Source organism: Myotis brandtii, unplaced genomic scaffold, assembly GCF_000412655.1.
Source record: "Myotis brandtii unplaced genomic scaffold, ASM41265v1 scaffold658, whole genome shotgun sequence".
Classification (NCBI taxonomy): Eukaryota; Metazoa; Chordata; class Mammalia; order Chiroptera; family Vespertilionidae; genus Myotis; species Myotis brandtii.
In genome coordinates this window covers 3174974-3190749 of record NW_005370558.1, presented here as the reverse complement: position 1 = coordinate 3190749, position 15776 = coordinate 3174974, and the positions used below count along the sequence as shown (strand labels likewise).

The 15776-nt window shown below is 47.6% G+C and overlaps 1 protein-coding gene across 2 annotated transcripts in view; it reads left to right on the top strand.

The window, feature by feature from the left end:
• ASTN2 (astrotactin 2) overlaps nt 1–1290 on the top strand; it is a 668892-nt gene extending 667602 nt beyond the window's left edge. For both annotated transcript variants that reach the window (XM_014528918.1, XM_005880933.2), the window contains exon 22: nt 465–1290. In XM_014528918.1, coding sequence (XP_014384404.1) covers nt 465–702 — 238 coding nt within the window. In that variant the 3' untranslated portion in view covers nt 703–1290. The remainder of the gene's footprint in view (nt 1–464) is intronic.
• The last annotated feature ends 14486 nt before the right edge of the window (nt 1291–15776 follow it).

The following is a 15776-nucleotide window of genomic DNA, read 5'->3' as shown; positions in this document are numbered from 1 at the left end:
GCAGGCGGGGAACGTTGGAGTCCTCTGTCACTGAAGGAAGCAAGCCTCCCTGTTCGCATCAGCTGCCTGGCTGCCAGCCGCCATCTTGGCTGACAGTTAATTTGCATATCTCCCTGATTAGCCAATGGGAAGGGTAGCGGTCGTACGCTAATTACCATGTTTCTCTTTTATTAGTGTAGATAACAATTTCCACTGTGTTGGAGTCCCAAAGCTGACGCCTGGGACTCTCCTATCTTAGCAAAGGGTTATCCCTCCTTTTCATTTTTTCGACATTGAACAGTTGGAGAGGAGAAGTAGAGGGTGATATTGGAATGGGCGTTTGAAATACTGCACTCATGTCAGGATGGATAGGAAGTTGCTGGGACGACAAGCCCTCCTTTGTCTGTTGATCCTTATTCACCCCTCAAAGACCTGACCCTTGACCAGGGCTTCTTCCTTCCTCACTGTCTCCTCCTGCCTTTCAGGAAGGCCCACCTGATCCTGAGGCGGCTGGAGAGGGTGAGCAGCCACTGCTCCAGCCTCCTGCGCAGCGCCCACATCCAGAGCCGCGTGGACACCGTGCCCTACCTGTTCTGCCGCAGCGAGGAGGTCCGGCCCGCGGGCATGGTGTGGTACAGCATCCTCAAGGACACCAAAATCACGTGCGAGGAGAAGATGGTGTCCATGGCCCGGAACACGTATGGGGACTCCAAGGGCCGGTGAGGGGGGCCGCCACCCTCCGTGAGCACAGAGACTCTCCGTGGGAGGGGGAGCTGCACCCCCGTGGATTCCGGGGCGAGGTGGGCTGGGAGACAGCTGAGGATGGGCTTGGCCAATTAGGCTTGGCAGTGAGGCCAAAGCAAACTCTCTCTCTTGTGGATAGCCGACAGAGGACTTTGTAAACACTGGGATTATCCATTTTTCTCTACCTTTTATTTTTTCTAAGATATGATTTGACTCTATCCAAGTCTCTCCTTTTTCAACGTTTTCTTCTGGATGGCGGTCAATGCCGAGGCAGGAGCTTTCAGGTGGAGACCAAGCGGCCTTTCCTCTTCTTCCTTCCCGCGGCCACACTCAGCTTCCTCCAAGCCCTGGACCCCTGGAGGAGATGTATGGAGAGATGGTCCGCCCTCCACAGCATCAGGAAGGAAGCCCCAAGGATCTCGGCAGTGAGGAAGCGTGGGTCTTTAGGACTTTATTCCCAGCTGGCATTGAGTTTGCAGGACCTCGGCTTCGTCCTGCTACCTGTGGGTCTGCCCGGTGTCCCTGCAGGACTTTCCATGCATTAAAAATTCCTATTGTCTCTCTCTCTCTCTCTGCTTGGGTGGTGTTTCTTACCAATGGGGGACCTCTGTTTATTCACTCAACAAATATGTATTGATTATCTATTATCTGCCAGGCATGGGCATGGAATGGAAGACAGAGGAGCTCTCTGCTCTCAGGGAACTTATTGTCCAATGGAAATAGAGAAGCAATGTAGTGATTTTGGGCTGCGATGGGTGAAGGGTAGAGATTCTCTGAATGCATTGTTGGGTCATTAGACAAAAAGACAAAATGGTTCTTTGAAAAAGTGAGACCTCTGATCAAAGGAGGGGGAGGAGTAAGCCAGACAGAGTGAAAAAGAGTGGGATTTACTCCAGTCAGATGGGACACCATGAGCAAAAGCGATTGAGAAAACAGAACTCATTCGAGGGCTGCGAGCACTGTCATTGAGCATAGAGATTGCAGCAGGAGGTAGCAAGCGGAAAGGCTGGGGGCTAGGCAGGGATGGAGAAGTCTTGAGTAAAAGGTTTGACAGTATTTGAAGAAGCTGACAGCCCAAGAGTGAAATAGCCAAATTGCTCTTTATTGAAAAAACCATCCCAGCTGCAGGGTGGAGGTGGCACTGGAGAAAGCCCCAAAGAGGGTGACTGCTGTCACTTTCAGGCAACAGGAGATGGTGGTTTCGATCCTGTGGTTGTGAGGGAGACAGTTCACCTCTGAAATCTTTTAAATGACACTGGAACTGCTTCCAGTGTGTTACCTGGGAGGGTAATGAGTACGGGGAGGCATTATGGATTCCTACCACCTGGACAGTAGCTCAGAGGAGCTGGCTGACTAGAGGAAGTGTGATGTAGGTCAGGTATTTCATAAAGCAAGGATGACACCTGGCAGGGGTGGGGAACCTTTTTTCTGCCAAGGGCTATTTGGATATTTATAACATCATCCTTGGGCCTTACAAAATTATCAACTTAAAAATTAACCTGCTGTATTTGGTCAAACATTTAATTATCTAACCCCTAGTGCCCTGCAGAGCCAGACCAAATGATTTTGCAGGCCTTACACAACCGGTAGGCCGACGTTCCCCACCCCTGTGAGAGTCGGCACTGTGGGGATTGAGAGAGAAAAAGATACTGAATGTCAGTAAAATCTAAGAAGTTAGAAATAGGCCTGCTTCTCAATATTGATGAGTGCCGATGAGATAAACAGCCCCCTTCCTGAAAATCTACACGCTGAGGCTATTGCCCCCACATGGGAAACAAAGCAGAAGGATATTCTTCCAAATGACTCAGGTGCCTAGAGATCTGCTCAACTTTCAACAATCTAAGCTCAAAGGTGTCCTTTCAAAAATTATGACTATCGGGTTTATGTTTCTGGAAGTATAGAGGTGGAGTTCAGCTGAATAAATTCTCCCTGCAGTTTGGATGACTCTTCTCCCAGGAACAGTATGTTCAGAGAAGAACCTACATCTTATACCAAAAAAAGAGTAATGCTTACCATTCATTAAGTACTTGCCAGTGTACTTTGTCAATTGCACATTTTAGTCAGTTATGGTATAAAAGAATACCATAGACTGGGTGACTTATAAACAACACAATTTTGTTTCTCACAGTTCTGGAGGTTGGGAAGCCCAAGATCAAGGCGTCAACAGATTTGGTGTCTGGTGAGAGCCCTCTTCTTAGTTCATAGGTGGCAATCTTCTCCCTGTATCCTCACGTGGTGAAAGGGAAAGGGAGCTCTCTGAGGTTTCCTCTGGAAGGGCACTAATCCCATTCATAAGGGCTCCACCCTCATGACCTAATCACCTCCCAAAGGCCCCACCTCCAAATACCATCACATTGGGGATTATGTTTCAAAATATACATTCGGCGGGAGGGGCACAGACATTCAGTCTGTAGCTTTATCACATGCCAAGCCCTGTTCTAAATTCCTCTCATATATACCCTTTTTTGAACCATAGGTCTCACGCCTTTGCTGAGTCTCCTCATTGCTGTAGCTTTCCATTGTCTTGACCCAACCTGAAGAAAAACTTAGCTCATCAGTGGCAGAAAGTTAAACTTCCCAATGTGCTGGGACTGTGGTCTGAGCCTGGTTAAGTCTGAATGTGACTGCTGCCATTCACCAGCTATTACTCTGGGTGAGTAATTTGACCTCTGAACCTCAGTTCCATCATCAACACAATGGGTTCAATGATAGTCCCACCTGGTGGGGTTGTTGTGAGGCCTGAGTGAAAGGGTAACGCTAATGCATCCAGCACAACATACAGTCATGTTTTCTTTCTCCTCATCGAGACACTATACATAGTGCTATGAACTTGGGGGAGATAACTAGGAAACGTTGGCTGGGAAAGGTCTATAGAAGTCTGATCAAGAGGCGAAATTAAACCAATAGCCAGTGGATGTATGAGTTGTAAATAGTGTCAAAAATTTAACTCAAAGAGAAGTTGCAATGATGGTGGAACTTAAGCACTAGCAAGAACCCAAAGGAGAAGTATGTGGTTTCTTTGAGCCTCTCACAGACAGCTGTGGCCTCTGGGTCGCTGCTCAGTTGGCCAAAGTTAGCTGGCTCCTAAGAAGACGTGCGATCAGGCTGTCCCCAACTTGTTCTTCCGTCCACGTCTCTCTCTGGTTTCAGTCTCCATGTCCTGATACTGTGGAGCCTATTGTCTCTAGCCCTTCCCAGCCACCACAAGGCTCTCCAGAGGGAGATTTCAGAATCCTGACTGGACAGGTGTGTGTGTGTGCGTGCATGTTTGCCCTGCCATGACAGGAAAGGAGGTCAGACCCATATTTGTTAAGATGTTTCATTAGAGCCCTGGCCAGTGTGGCTCAGTTGTTGGAGCATTGTCCCATACATGGAAAGGTCGTAAGTTCAATTCCCAGCCAGGGCACATGCCCAGGTTGCAGGTTCGATCCCTGGTCAGTGTGGGTACAGGAGGTAATCGATTGATGTTTCTCTCTCACAACAATATTTCTTTCTCTTCTCCCTTCCTTTCTCTCTCTCTCAAATCAGTAATAACTTATCCTTGGGTGAGGATTAAAAAAATAATAACAAAATGTTTCATTGGAAAAAGAAAAATGAAAATGAGGCTGCTGGGTCCAGCACCCACCCTGGCCACTGCACGGCCGCATTGATTCATGGGGTGCTGCGGAAAATGCCAGGGGGGCTCATGTCCCCTCTGCTGGCAAAAATTGGGTTTTTCGTGTGGTTTCCATCACTGAACAAAGAAGTTGTGAAAACACAGAGGTGTGTGTTGGGGGTGCACAGGAAATCGCCCCTCGATGACTCCCATCTTCTGTATGGTCAGAAAGTGTTTTCTTTGGGTAGGCTTTATGACAAAGAGTGGACTGCATAGACAAATGCTGCTAACTACCATTTATGGTGTCCTTATCATATCAGTGACTCTACAATGTGTATCTCATTTAACCATGTACAAAACAGTCATGTGCTATTTACAGTCTTCCAATGAAAGAAACTGAGGTTTAGGCAGGTTGAATAACCTGTTCCAAATCCTAAAGCTAGTAGGCGATGATGTTGAAATACTGAGATCTAAACTTGGGCGGACCAAGTATTTCAGACTGGTGGGCACTGTGCTTACTACCTCCATGGGCAAATGTGGGTAATGCCCCCTTCTTCATCCTAAGTCAAAAGCTAAGTCCCTCTCACTTCCAACCTATACCTGAGTGCTAATTTCTAGGTTTGGGGCACTGAGATGATCAGGACTGAGACCCTACCCTTAAGGAACTCCCAGAACTTAGCTAACTAAATGCAGTGTGATAAAATCAGACATTTTGGAGTCATGCCAATCTGGGTTTAAATATTAGCTGTGCAATTTACAGTGAGGAAGGGCTAGACCCTGAGACTTGCTAATAGGAGGCTCAGGTTAGAGGTTAACTTAACCTCGCATAACCTCATTTGATTCACCTATGAAGGGGATAAACACTATCTCAAAGGACTGTTGGAAAGATTAAATTAGATAACGTATATATAAAGTCATTGGTGCTTGAAAACAAAAGCTCTCAATAAATAGTTATTACAATGTCTTACGTATACGAGAAAGGATGGGTGCGATTACCTCTGCCATTGGAAGGCAGGCATCAGGAAAGCCTTCACAGTCAAAGGATGGATAAGAGTTCAGTGAGAAGAGCAGTATGGAAAGGGCATCATGAGTAGAGAGGCCAACATGTCAGTTTGAGGGATGGTGAGCAACTGGTGTGGGCTGAGAGCTGGAGGCTGTGTTTCACAAGGTTGGCAGAGCCATACCACACTGGCCATTGGAAAGCATTGAATTGAACACAAGAACGTTACATGGGCAGAATAGCACTTTGAGGAGACTCCTCTGGCTGCAGGTAGGAGAGTAAAGGGAGAGAGTCAGTGGCATGGTGACTGGATAGGATAGGATAGGATAGGATAGGATAGGATAGGATTAGGATGGGATAGGATAGGTAGGATAGGATAGGATTAGGATGGGATAGAATAGGATGAGATAGATAGATAGATAGATAGATAGATAGGATAGGATAGAATAGATAGGATATGATAGGACAGGACAGAGACTAGATGAGTGTTATTTTAGAGGGAGATGATGATGCCTGAGCCAGAGCCATTGCAGTGTTGAGACAGGATCTGAGTGGTATTATGGAAGTTGAGTCAACAGGACTTGTTGCCTTCCCTTTTCCCTCTTGTGTCTGAATGTTAGACTGGGCAAAACCAGTTGGGGCATGAAGTAGATGATAAATCACATGGGTTCAATACAGTGCATGGATGAGGCACGATTTACATCATGCAGTTACAGTAATTGGAACATATTAAAGCCAAAAATATAATTTAACTTTATGTGGAAATCCTGCATGGGCCTGTGTGTAACTATGCACAGATATGTTATGACTTCCAAATGCAGGTGTGTGAACCATAGTGAGGGGCTGTGGAAAGCCAGTGTAGGGTACCAGACTTATGGAAAGAGTGCTGGATTCATCACCATTGTCATCATCTTCTCCCCTCCCTTCCCTCTTCTCCTCATCCCCCACATCATCATCATCACCACCACCACCATCTTTATTCTCATTACCATTATCATTTAATTGATTACTTACCATTTGCCAGATTCTTTACATATGTAATGTTTTATATAGGCTTCAAAACAACTCTGTGTTATATTAATTATCATTCCCATTTTATTGATGAGGGGATTGAACCCTAGACGGTTTAAGAAACTTCCTGGACTCAGGAAGCTAGTAAGTGGCAGAACCAAAATTTCAGCCCAGGTGTCATCTGACCACAGGCTTTTAACTACTATATTCTGTTGCCTCCTCAGGTGGAGAGCTATGGATTCTAGCCTTGCCTCTGTAGCAGAGTGGCTGGGTGACCTTGAATAAGCCATTGACCCTCTGTGGGCCTCAGGCTCTCCATATGCACCCTCCACACTGGGGAAGATGTATGTGCCATGGACATGAGGGGTTATACCACATGATGACTCGTGTACAAGGAACACTGTTCACCTCTCTCTCCCTTTTTTTCTTCACCACCTCCCTTTGAAGTTGGCAAAGGCAGAATGAATGGCTCTAGTAGGCGTGTCTGGAGAGGATACGTTCCAGCAAGGATGGAGCAGAGCCTGGATCCCCAGCCAACTCTACTGCCCTACAGACAACCCCAGTCTCCCACTACGGTCATAGATTCCACTGGTTGTTAAAGGTCCAATGCCTTGGACAAGTGACCACTCCATGTCTCAGTTTTCTCTTCTGCCAGTTGGGGGAATTCCTTCACAACTTCACAAAGTTTTAGTGAAAATTAAATGGGTTAACACATTGGATACTTAGAACAGTACCTGTTATGTAAAGTTGTTGTGTTGTTGTCATTTTTGTACTCAATGCCCTACTCTGTAACCGCACTGAAAAAATCTCAGAAAATGCCCTCTCCTACCTCCCTCTCGGCCTTTGCACATTCCGCTCCCTCTGCTGGGAATGCCCTTCCAGTTTGGGCAGATTCAGCAGAAACCATGTTCACTGGCTCCCCGAGACCCTTTGACTCTCCCAGAAGATGGTAACTCTCTCTGGACTCCTTGCGTCATTGCAGCATTTTTCTCTCTCAATTTCATTGTCCCCCCCATAAGACTATGGACAACGTAAGGACATGAATTGGAAAAGATTCTTTCTGTGCTTGGTCTTTCACTGGCCTTAGTGCATAATAAAATAGCTCAGCCAGGAATATTGAGCTTGATGCCTAGAATGAGGGGACCCTGATGGACGCTCCCCAGGAAGCACATGAAAGCCTAGAATCCCTTGAGAAGAGTGGCCCTTCCCATTTGTACCATCAACGTAGTATATGAAGGGTCTGAAGAGAGGGCCACAGCCAAACACAACCCACAGGCTTTGTGTGTGGGGTGTACCCATAGGCTCTGTGTGTGGATTTACCCAGGGGCTCTGTGTGGGGATGTACTCATGGGCTTTGTGTGTGTGGTGTACCCACGGGCTCTGTGTGGGGATGTATGCATGGGCTTTGTGTGTGCGGTGTACCCACGGGCTCTGTGTGGGGATGTACGATGGGCTTTGTGTGTGGGGTGTGCGGTGTACCCACAGGCTTTGTGTGTGGATTTACCCAGGGGCTCTGTGTGGGGCTGTACCCAGGGGCTCTGTGTGTGCGGTGTACCCACAGGCTCTGTGTGTGGATTTACCCAGGGGCTCTGTGTGGGGCTGTACCCAGGGGCTCTGTGTGTGCGGTGTACCCACAGGCTTTGTGTGTGGATTTACCCAGGGGCTCTGTGTGGGGATGTACGCATGGGCTTTGTGTGTGGGGTTGCTTTTTAAATGGGCCTCCGCCTGTAAAACTGCCCGACCCTGAATGGCACGCACTGTCTGTCTCCCTTTGGAAACTTTGCTGCATGCGTTGGTACACGTTACAGCAGAAACCAGGCTGCTCTGTTTTCCTGGTTTATGGGAGTTGGCAACAGGGGAGGGTGAGGGCCACAGGTGTGCTCTGATGGTCAAGCGTGTGTGTGTGTGTGTGTGTGTGTGTGTGTGTGTGTTAAAGAAAGAAAGAGAGAGACAGAGAGATGAAGAGGTGGGGGAGGAAGTTGAAGTTCTGGTGTCAGCGACCCCCACAATGGGAAGTTGAGAATTCGGATTCTGGACCCAGCTCTGACCCTGACAGGTGGTGGGACCCTGGTCCAGCTCCTCCCTAGTGCTGCCCTCAGTGTCTTTTCATAAAGAGATTGGTTGGACTAGACCTTCACTGGAGAACCCTTCAGCTCTGATAGTCCAGGCTTCTCAAGCCCTGAGGGCCCACAACTGGAAGCAGAGTAAACAAGTCTCTATATGTGTAGAGGATAGGTATTGAGGTTTACACAGCAAACTCTCAGAAGAGAATCGTTACTCATTCAGGAAAGCTGCTCCAACCATGCCCCCAAATTCAGGATAGGGACTTCTGCTCTTGGTTCTCATAATCCTCATATTTCTGTGCTATTTCTACTTAACCCACTGTGATCTCATTAACCTTTTAGGTGTCTCTTTCTCCCTAAGATGTAAACTCCTGGTAGAGTCATGTTTAATGTCTGTCCGATACAGGTCGAAACATATCATAGATGATCAGAAATGCGGGCTGATGTGGTTCTACATAGTCTCAAGATCATTTTTATTGGAGTCTTCAAGGAAGGAAACAGCTCCCGATCTGTACTTTGTAGACAAGGAAACAGGCTGTGTCTCCAGTATGAGCCTTTGGGGTCTTTCTTTTGATCTGCAGAGCAGCCCCTTTGCCGAAAGGTCCACTTTTGGGGTTGCCATGGAGCCCAAGGGGACTGAAAGACCTTCTAGCAGGAGCTGCAAAAATCTGTTGAAATGTAAGGCTGAGCTCGGCACTCTCCCCCTTGGCCAGAGAGGCAGGTGTCTTGGGGATTCAGATTAGAATGACAAACTCTGTCACAATAAGAGCAATGATTGCCATTCATTGAGCACTTTCCAAGGCCATAGTCTGTGCTGAGCTATATCTTGCACCCTGTGATGTAACGGTTGACACTGCATTTTACAGAGTGAGTCCTGAGGCATAGGGACGTTGGGTGAGGTGCCTGGAGTCACACTCTTCCTAGGAGCTGGGGTACAGTTCTGAGTTAAGACCCAGTGATTCCGCAGCTCTGTTTGCATAGCCATGGCAGGGGCCAATGTTCCCATTTTAGACATGGGAAGACTGAGGGCCAGGAGGAGAAAGTACCTGTCCCAGGCCATGCAGCTGGCAGAACCAAGAGTGGAATATTCCCTGATTTTATCTCCAATGCTTTCCTGACCCCTCAACCACCCCACACCCATCTCCTTTCCTGACGTCTGGGCAGGTAGGGAGGGGCAGGGAAGAAAGCTTTGCCTCTGCTCAGGAAGCAAGGCCAGTGCCAAGCCAGGCCAGCCTCCCAGGTGGCTCCGTAGAACAAATACCAGCCTGGTTGCAGTTCACCAGGTTTTATGATCAGGGATGACGTAGTTTCTTCACTCACTTGCAAGCTATTCAACTCCACAGTCAAAGAACAGCCTTCCCGGGGCAGCACAAGAAAGAGGCGTGTGTTTAGAGGGGCCGTTTGCGGCATCAGCAGTCTGGCCTTGCCTCATCAGGAAATGAGAGCATGACCAATGGGCTCTGTGGCCTTGGGCAGATGTCTTCTCCTCTTTGGATCTTGACCTCCCATGCAGCATGATTTGGAGAATTAAACCAAAACAGCCCAATGACTCAAGAGCTGGGGGAATACAGATTTCTAAGCCCCACTCATTGAAATTCCAGTGTCTCGGGGGCAACCTGGGAATCTGTATCCTTGCATGTCTCCCATGTGACTGGTGTATGTCGTGTGTAAGAACTACAGGTCTAGAGGATTTCCAAGAACTTTTCCAAGCAGATCACAGAGAGTGTGTGAGTTTACACAGAGAATACACCGAGGCCCAATCTCATCTTCAGATATTAGAATGGTAGACATGTAGCTGAAGGAATGAACTCCTTTGTTGGCATGCAAGAGAATAGAGTGGAGACAAGAGGTCTGCCCATGGAGGCCAGCTTTGCTTCATGTCAGGGATGTTGTGTGTGTGAGGTGGTGAGCTTTCCATCCATAGAAAGGTACAAATTGAGAGTCAACGAAGTTGAAGTTCTCATCCCCATGGCAAAGAACAAACTAACTATGGAAGAACTGTCAAGGGACAGAGGAATTCTGGGAGTCAGATAAATGTGGGTTTAAATCCCAGCTCCCCCAAACCTGGGGACTTTACAGACCTGGAATTAAATTTTCCCACCAGAAAAAACAGGACTCACTAGATTCATCTACCTTAAATGGGACACTATAGGGGAGACATTACAAATAAATAAGAAAGGCACTGGCATAGAGCCTGGCAAACAGTAGGTGTGTGTGGTTTGCTTTCTCTTATGTTTTCACTTGCCCATTCCTTTGGCATCACTGCAGGTTCCAGGAAAACCTAACTTCAGGGAGAGAGAGAGCTTCTCACCCAACATGTGACATAAGAAATGGGCTTATGCTAAACACAAAGTCAACAAACTCAGACAGAACACAGGGTCCTTACTGGTCAGCAGACATTTCAGTGGTTGGCTGGGGCATGGGGCATGTGCCACAGATGAGAATTTTTTGCCCTTGTTCCTTTTAAGTCTTAAGTGAAGCTTCCAGTTGGGGATAGGCCAAGCTCAGAGCTCATTCTGCACGTCTGTAATCGGGCTAATGGCATTGGGACTTGTTGAATCTGTTTGTCCCAGTGTCAGTGGGAGGTAGCAGTCACCACGCATACTGCAGCCCTTGACGCTGGGCAGTATTTCCAAGCAGCAGCGACACAGGCAAGCGTGGCACTGGGTTCTGAAGCCTCTTCATTGTCCCAGTCACTGCACAGTGCAATGTTAAGTTTAAGCCTACCACGTTGTGCCCCTGTTCACACCTGGTCACTTTTCATCTCATGCCTTGTAACCAAGACGTGCCAAGTGGCTTGAAAGTCCTCACCCATTGCTTGTTGTTCTAGACCTCCCCAACCTTGCTCATGCTGCTTTCATGAGCATGCAGACTCTTGCTCTTCTTTTCCTTCTGCCTACCTCTGTTAGGCAGTTGCAGTGTCTTCTTTTAGCTGCTCAGTAACACTTACTGCTTCTCAGCAACACCCTAATTTCTTAGGACAGGGTAGAGCACCCACTGGCATGGTGTGGTGGCATTTAAAGGGTTATCATCCCCCACTGCAGAGGAGTCTTCCTGCTCATGACCCACATATGACCTGCTGTGCCAACTGGAGACCACTCCCAGGAGGGAGGGATACAGAGAGGGGCTGTTGGGGTGTGTTTTGCTGTAGAGCCAGGAGATGTTTTAGCTCTTCTTGCTGCTGGGCCTCCGGAGCAGCCTGGCTTTCTAGCTCCTTCCAGTCTTGGTCTCTGTCCTTCATGCGGGGGCAACCTCCCCCGAATGCTTGCAATAAATTCTTCCACATTCTATTGCGAACTATGAACCCTGACACGGATAGTCAACCACGATCCAAGAGTATGTTGGGGTTCTTTGGGAGGCCTTCATTGAACTCTCAGATATAGTGATCATTTATTCATTCATGTTATTCCTAAGGAGGACCTACTATGTGCTTGGTCCTGTACTGTCCTTTCTTCTGAGATTCTCCAAGTGCCTATGTTAGCCCCCCCCCCCCCCGAGCTTGTCAGGAAGCTCTGGTTCTGTGACTGCCTCCCACTAAGGCTGTGAGATCGCCACCAAGTGCTCCATTCATCTGTGAGCCTCAGTGCCCAGCACCATGCCGGCACATACTTCATGCTGAATAAATCTGTATTGCAGGGAATTGACTTACTTTGGGGGCCTCCCTACAAATCAGCCTCAGCCTTAAACCCAAAACTGCTTTGAGAACCAAGCCAGACAGTGTTGTATTATGGAAAGCAAAGAGGAAAAAAACATGGTTGGGGGTGGGGGGGTCGCAATGGATGTGTGCTTTGAGTCAATGAAGCATTCTTTTTCTGCTGGCCTATTTTTAAAAGATCACATTCTAGCAGTAGCCGTGCCCCTGTGAGGGCTCTGGTGACTGAATGGAAAGATTTCAGCGAGGGGTGCTAGTAAAACGCTCAGGGAAAGGGATTCCCATTCCCACCCTCTCTCCACACCCTCCTCTCTGCCCATAAGAAGCCTTAATGCAGCTCTGACATGATGGAAACTGCGAAGAGCTGGAATTTCCACCCTGGGCAGAACCCAGAAGAATGTTATTCTTCCCGCTCCAAGCCTGGAGCCAGCAAGCGCTGGGTGGGAAGGGGAGCCATGCAGGAGCAGGCAAGGTGGCAGAGGTTGGATGATGGAATGACAGGCCTCCAGATATTTGCTCCTTGCAGATGTGTCCATGCTGGCTTGGCCCCCACATCTGGGAGATAATCATCACCATGGCTCACATCTGGAAAGGACTTAACAGGTTGCGAAGTTCTCTCACTGATGCCTCCAATATGAGCCCCACAGCAAAGTGGGCGGAGCAGATCTCTCTGTCCTCATTTGACCAGTTGGGCTCCTGAAGCCATCACATGTCTGTCACATGTCCTTGCTCAGGCAGTGAAGACAATAGCAGTGACAGTGAGAATGATGATAACCAACACGTACAAAGCACTTGCTCGGGGCCAGGCATTGGTCTGTGCAGTTTGCATGGAGAGTATCGGTCATTGAGCCTTCAGGTCATTTCTACAAGGCGGCATTTTTATCCCCACTTTACAGGTAAAAAGAGTGAGTCACACAGGGTCTACCAATTTGCCCAGGATCACTCAGGGAGCCCGTGGCAAGGCCAGGATCCAAGCCCAGGCAGTGTGCCTCCAAAATCTATGTTCTTCACAATTATTTCCTGCCTGCCTATCAAAACTGGGAATCGAAGCAAGCCTGAGTCCTAATTTCACTTCTCTGCTTACAGCATTAGACATTAAAGTGTGATTCTGGTAGGAGACGTTCATTCATTCACTCAAGCATGCACCGGGCAACGACAATATTCCTGGCGCTCAGTGGGGCCACAGTTGAGGGAGAGCACTCTTACCGCCCAGTCCATTGGTTGTAAGTGCCTTGAGCACCCTGACCATTCTGTGTCTGCCCCTGAAACAGCATATGGGGCATGTTGGGCACTTCTTAGTTAAGAATTGAATGAATGCACTGCCCCTGCTCTTGAGTAGTTCACAGTCTGGAGGAGAAAGACTTGTAAGTGGACATATATTCATTATATTGCCTACTGAGTAATTAATTAGATATATGTGTTAGAGTGTTGAGACCTGCAGTGGGGTCTGGAGATGGAGTGGATGAGCATGTGTTTGGGAGGTTTCCTGGTCCTGCCGGAAGGTCTGCCCCCCTGACATGGAGAGGCAGTGTGAGGGAAGCATCACTGGAGAAGGCTGGGCAGGTAAGCAGGGATCCCAAACTTTCTTTAAAGGGCCATACAGTAAGAATTGTAGGCTTTATGGACCATATGGTCTCTGTCACAACAACTCACCTCTGCTTTACAAAAGCAGCCATAGATGGTGTGTAAATGGGTGAGCATAGCTCTGTCCCAATAAAGTTTTATTTGTAGAAATAGACGGGCCAGGCTTGGCTTCTGGGCTACACTTTGCCCATCCCTGTTGTAGGGTGTTGGGTGCCACTTATGGGGTGTGATCAGATTCTTTTCCTTCTTTACTCATTCCTTAAATATGTATTGAACACTTACTCTGTACCATGTACAGCAGCAGTTTTTTCACTGTTATTGCTCACAGTCTGTAGGGGTGATAGAGTCAATCATAGGGGCCTGACAAGTCCTGTGATGGATGGAATCAGAGGGTCATGAGGCCACAGAGTGGGGCCCTGAACCCAAATTTGGAAGCTGAATACACGCCCCACTAATCCAAGGACGTGACATGTGAACTCTGGCCCAAAGGATGAGTAAGAGTAAATGAAATGAAAAATGAAATGTTCCCTATAAATAAAGCCTGGGGAGCGATAGAGGCCTTGTCGGGGTGGAGGCCCGGAAGGAGTTCGGTGCACCTGGAGCGCAGGTTGTGATGGGAAGAGCCAGGCTTTGAGGCTGACTGTTAAGTATTTGTTAGGTCAGTGCCACCCAAGAGAAATCGAGTGTGAGTCACACATGTCATTTATGATTGTCTAGTAGCCTCATTTAAAAACTGAGAAAGACATGTGTGAAATTATATTTAGTGATATGCTGAACTTAACCCCAAATATCCGAAATACTATCTTTTCAACATGTGATCAATATAAACAATTGTTAGTGAGACTTCACATTATTTTTTGGTAGAAAGTCTTTGAAATGCTGTGTGTCTTTTCACATCCAGCACATCTCAAACAGACCAGGTTTCAAGTGCTCAGTGGTGGCGTGTGACTGGACGGTCACTGCATGGGCCAGTGCCAGGCGGTCATTCCGAGCCGTGTGGCTGGTGATGGCGTCTGGGCAGTAGCTTCAGTGCAATGGGATTTCTATGTATCATCTGGTAGCAGGAGGGCTGCTGTCCTCGGTTTATGGCTTTCTCTGTCCATTGCCCTGGGGCGGGAAACTCAGAGAAGGAAAGCAGAAAGCAGGAGAAAGGAAGAAGGGAGAATGGCCAGCTTTAGACGGGGAAGAAGAAAGTTTATGGCTTTGCCAGAAAACCCGGGAAAATTGAAAATAATGGCACCAAATTTCTGATCGACTTAGGTGATGGTTCAGAGGTCAGAGGTCTGGGTGACCCTGGTTACACAATGAGGAAGTCTAAGCCTAGGACTTCTACCAGTCATCAGCTCTGTGAACTAGCTGGTAGCCTAGTAACCGACATTCCTCTCATTCAGAGCCTGGAGGTGTCAAGAGAGGGAGAGCAGGTCAATGGAGGAAGCCACCTCATTTTCTTGCCAGAGTTGCAGGTTCAGAGTCAGAGGGGTTGGCACTTGCTCCTATCTGAGCCTATGAAGGCTGAGACCTGTCTTCCCACTGAAACTTACCTAGATGGCCTGGGTGGGTGAGTTAGTCCTGGTTACACCAACCCCCTCTCAGGTACTTGGATGTCCTTCTGTTTGCCCACTTCTCTACTTTGCATTAAAACTTTAAACGTAGCTTTGCCCTCAATTAACTAACTCTTATCCATCTATGACTCTGTTTATCTAGACATAGGCCACAGGGATGTGCTAAGCGTTGGAATTACTGATTTTTAAAAAAAATCAGATTTTTGTATTTCTAACCACATGCTCATCTTGGTTAAGCCTTAGCATCGGAGGCCTTTGGGGCTCTGTCTTCGATGGATAAATGAAAAAGATTCATAATTGACATATGATTTTTATGTTGGCAGACTTTACCAAAATGCTGAAAACTTTAGTTCCCGTGATTGGTTTAGTCACAGCCTGGAGTTTATACCACTAATTGGATCGGCATGTATTTTCTCTATGAATGGTATTTAACTCAGACTCTGTCCAAATGTATTCATATCTTCCTCAAACAATCGCAGAAGACCTTCTGTGATCTTCGGGGTAGCTGTTGAATGAAAAGCAGATTCTGTGTGTGTTTGAGCAATGGAAGGAGTGTAGGATGGCTAAGGCAGTTGTGGAAGAAATC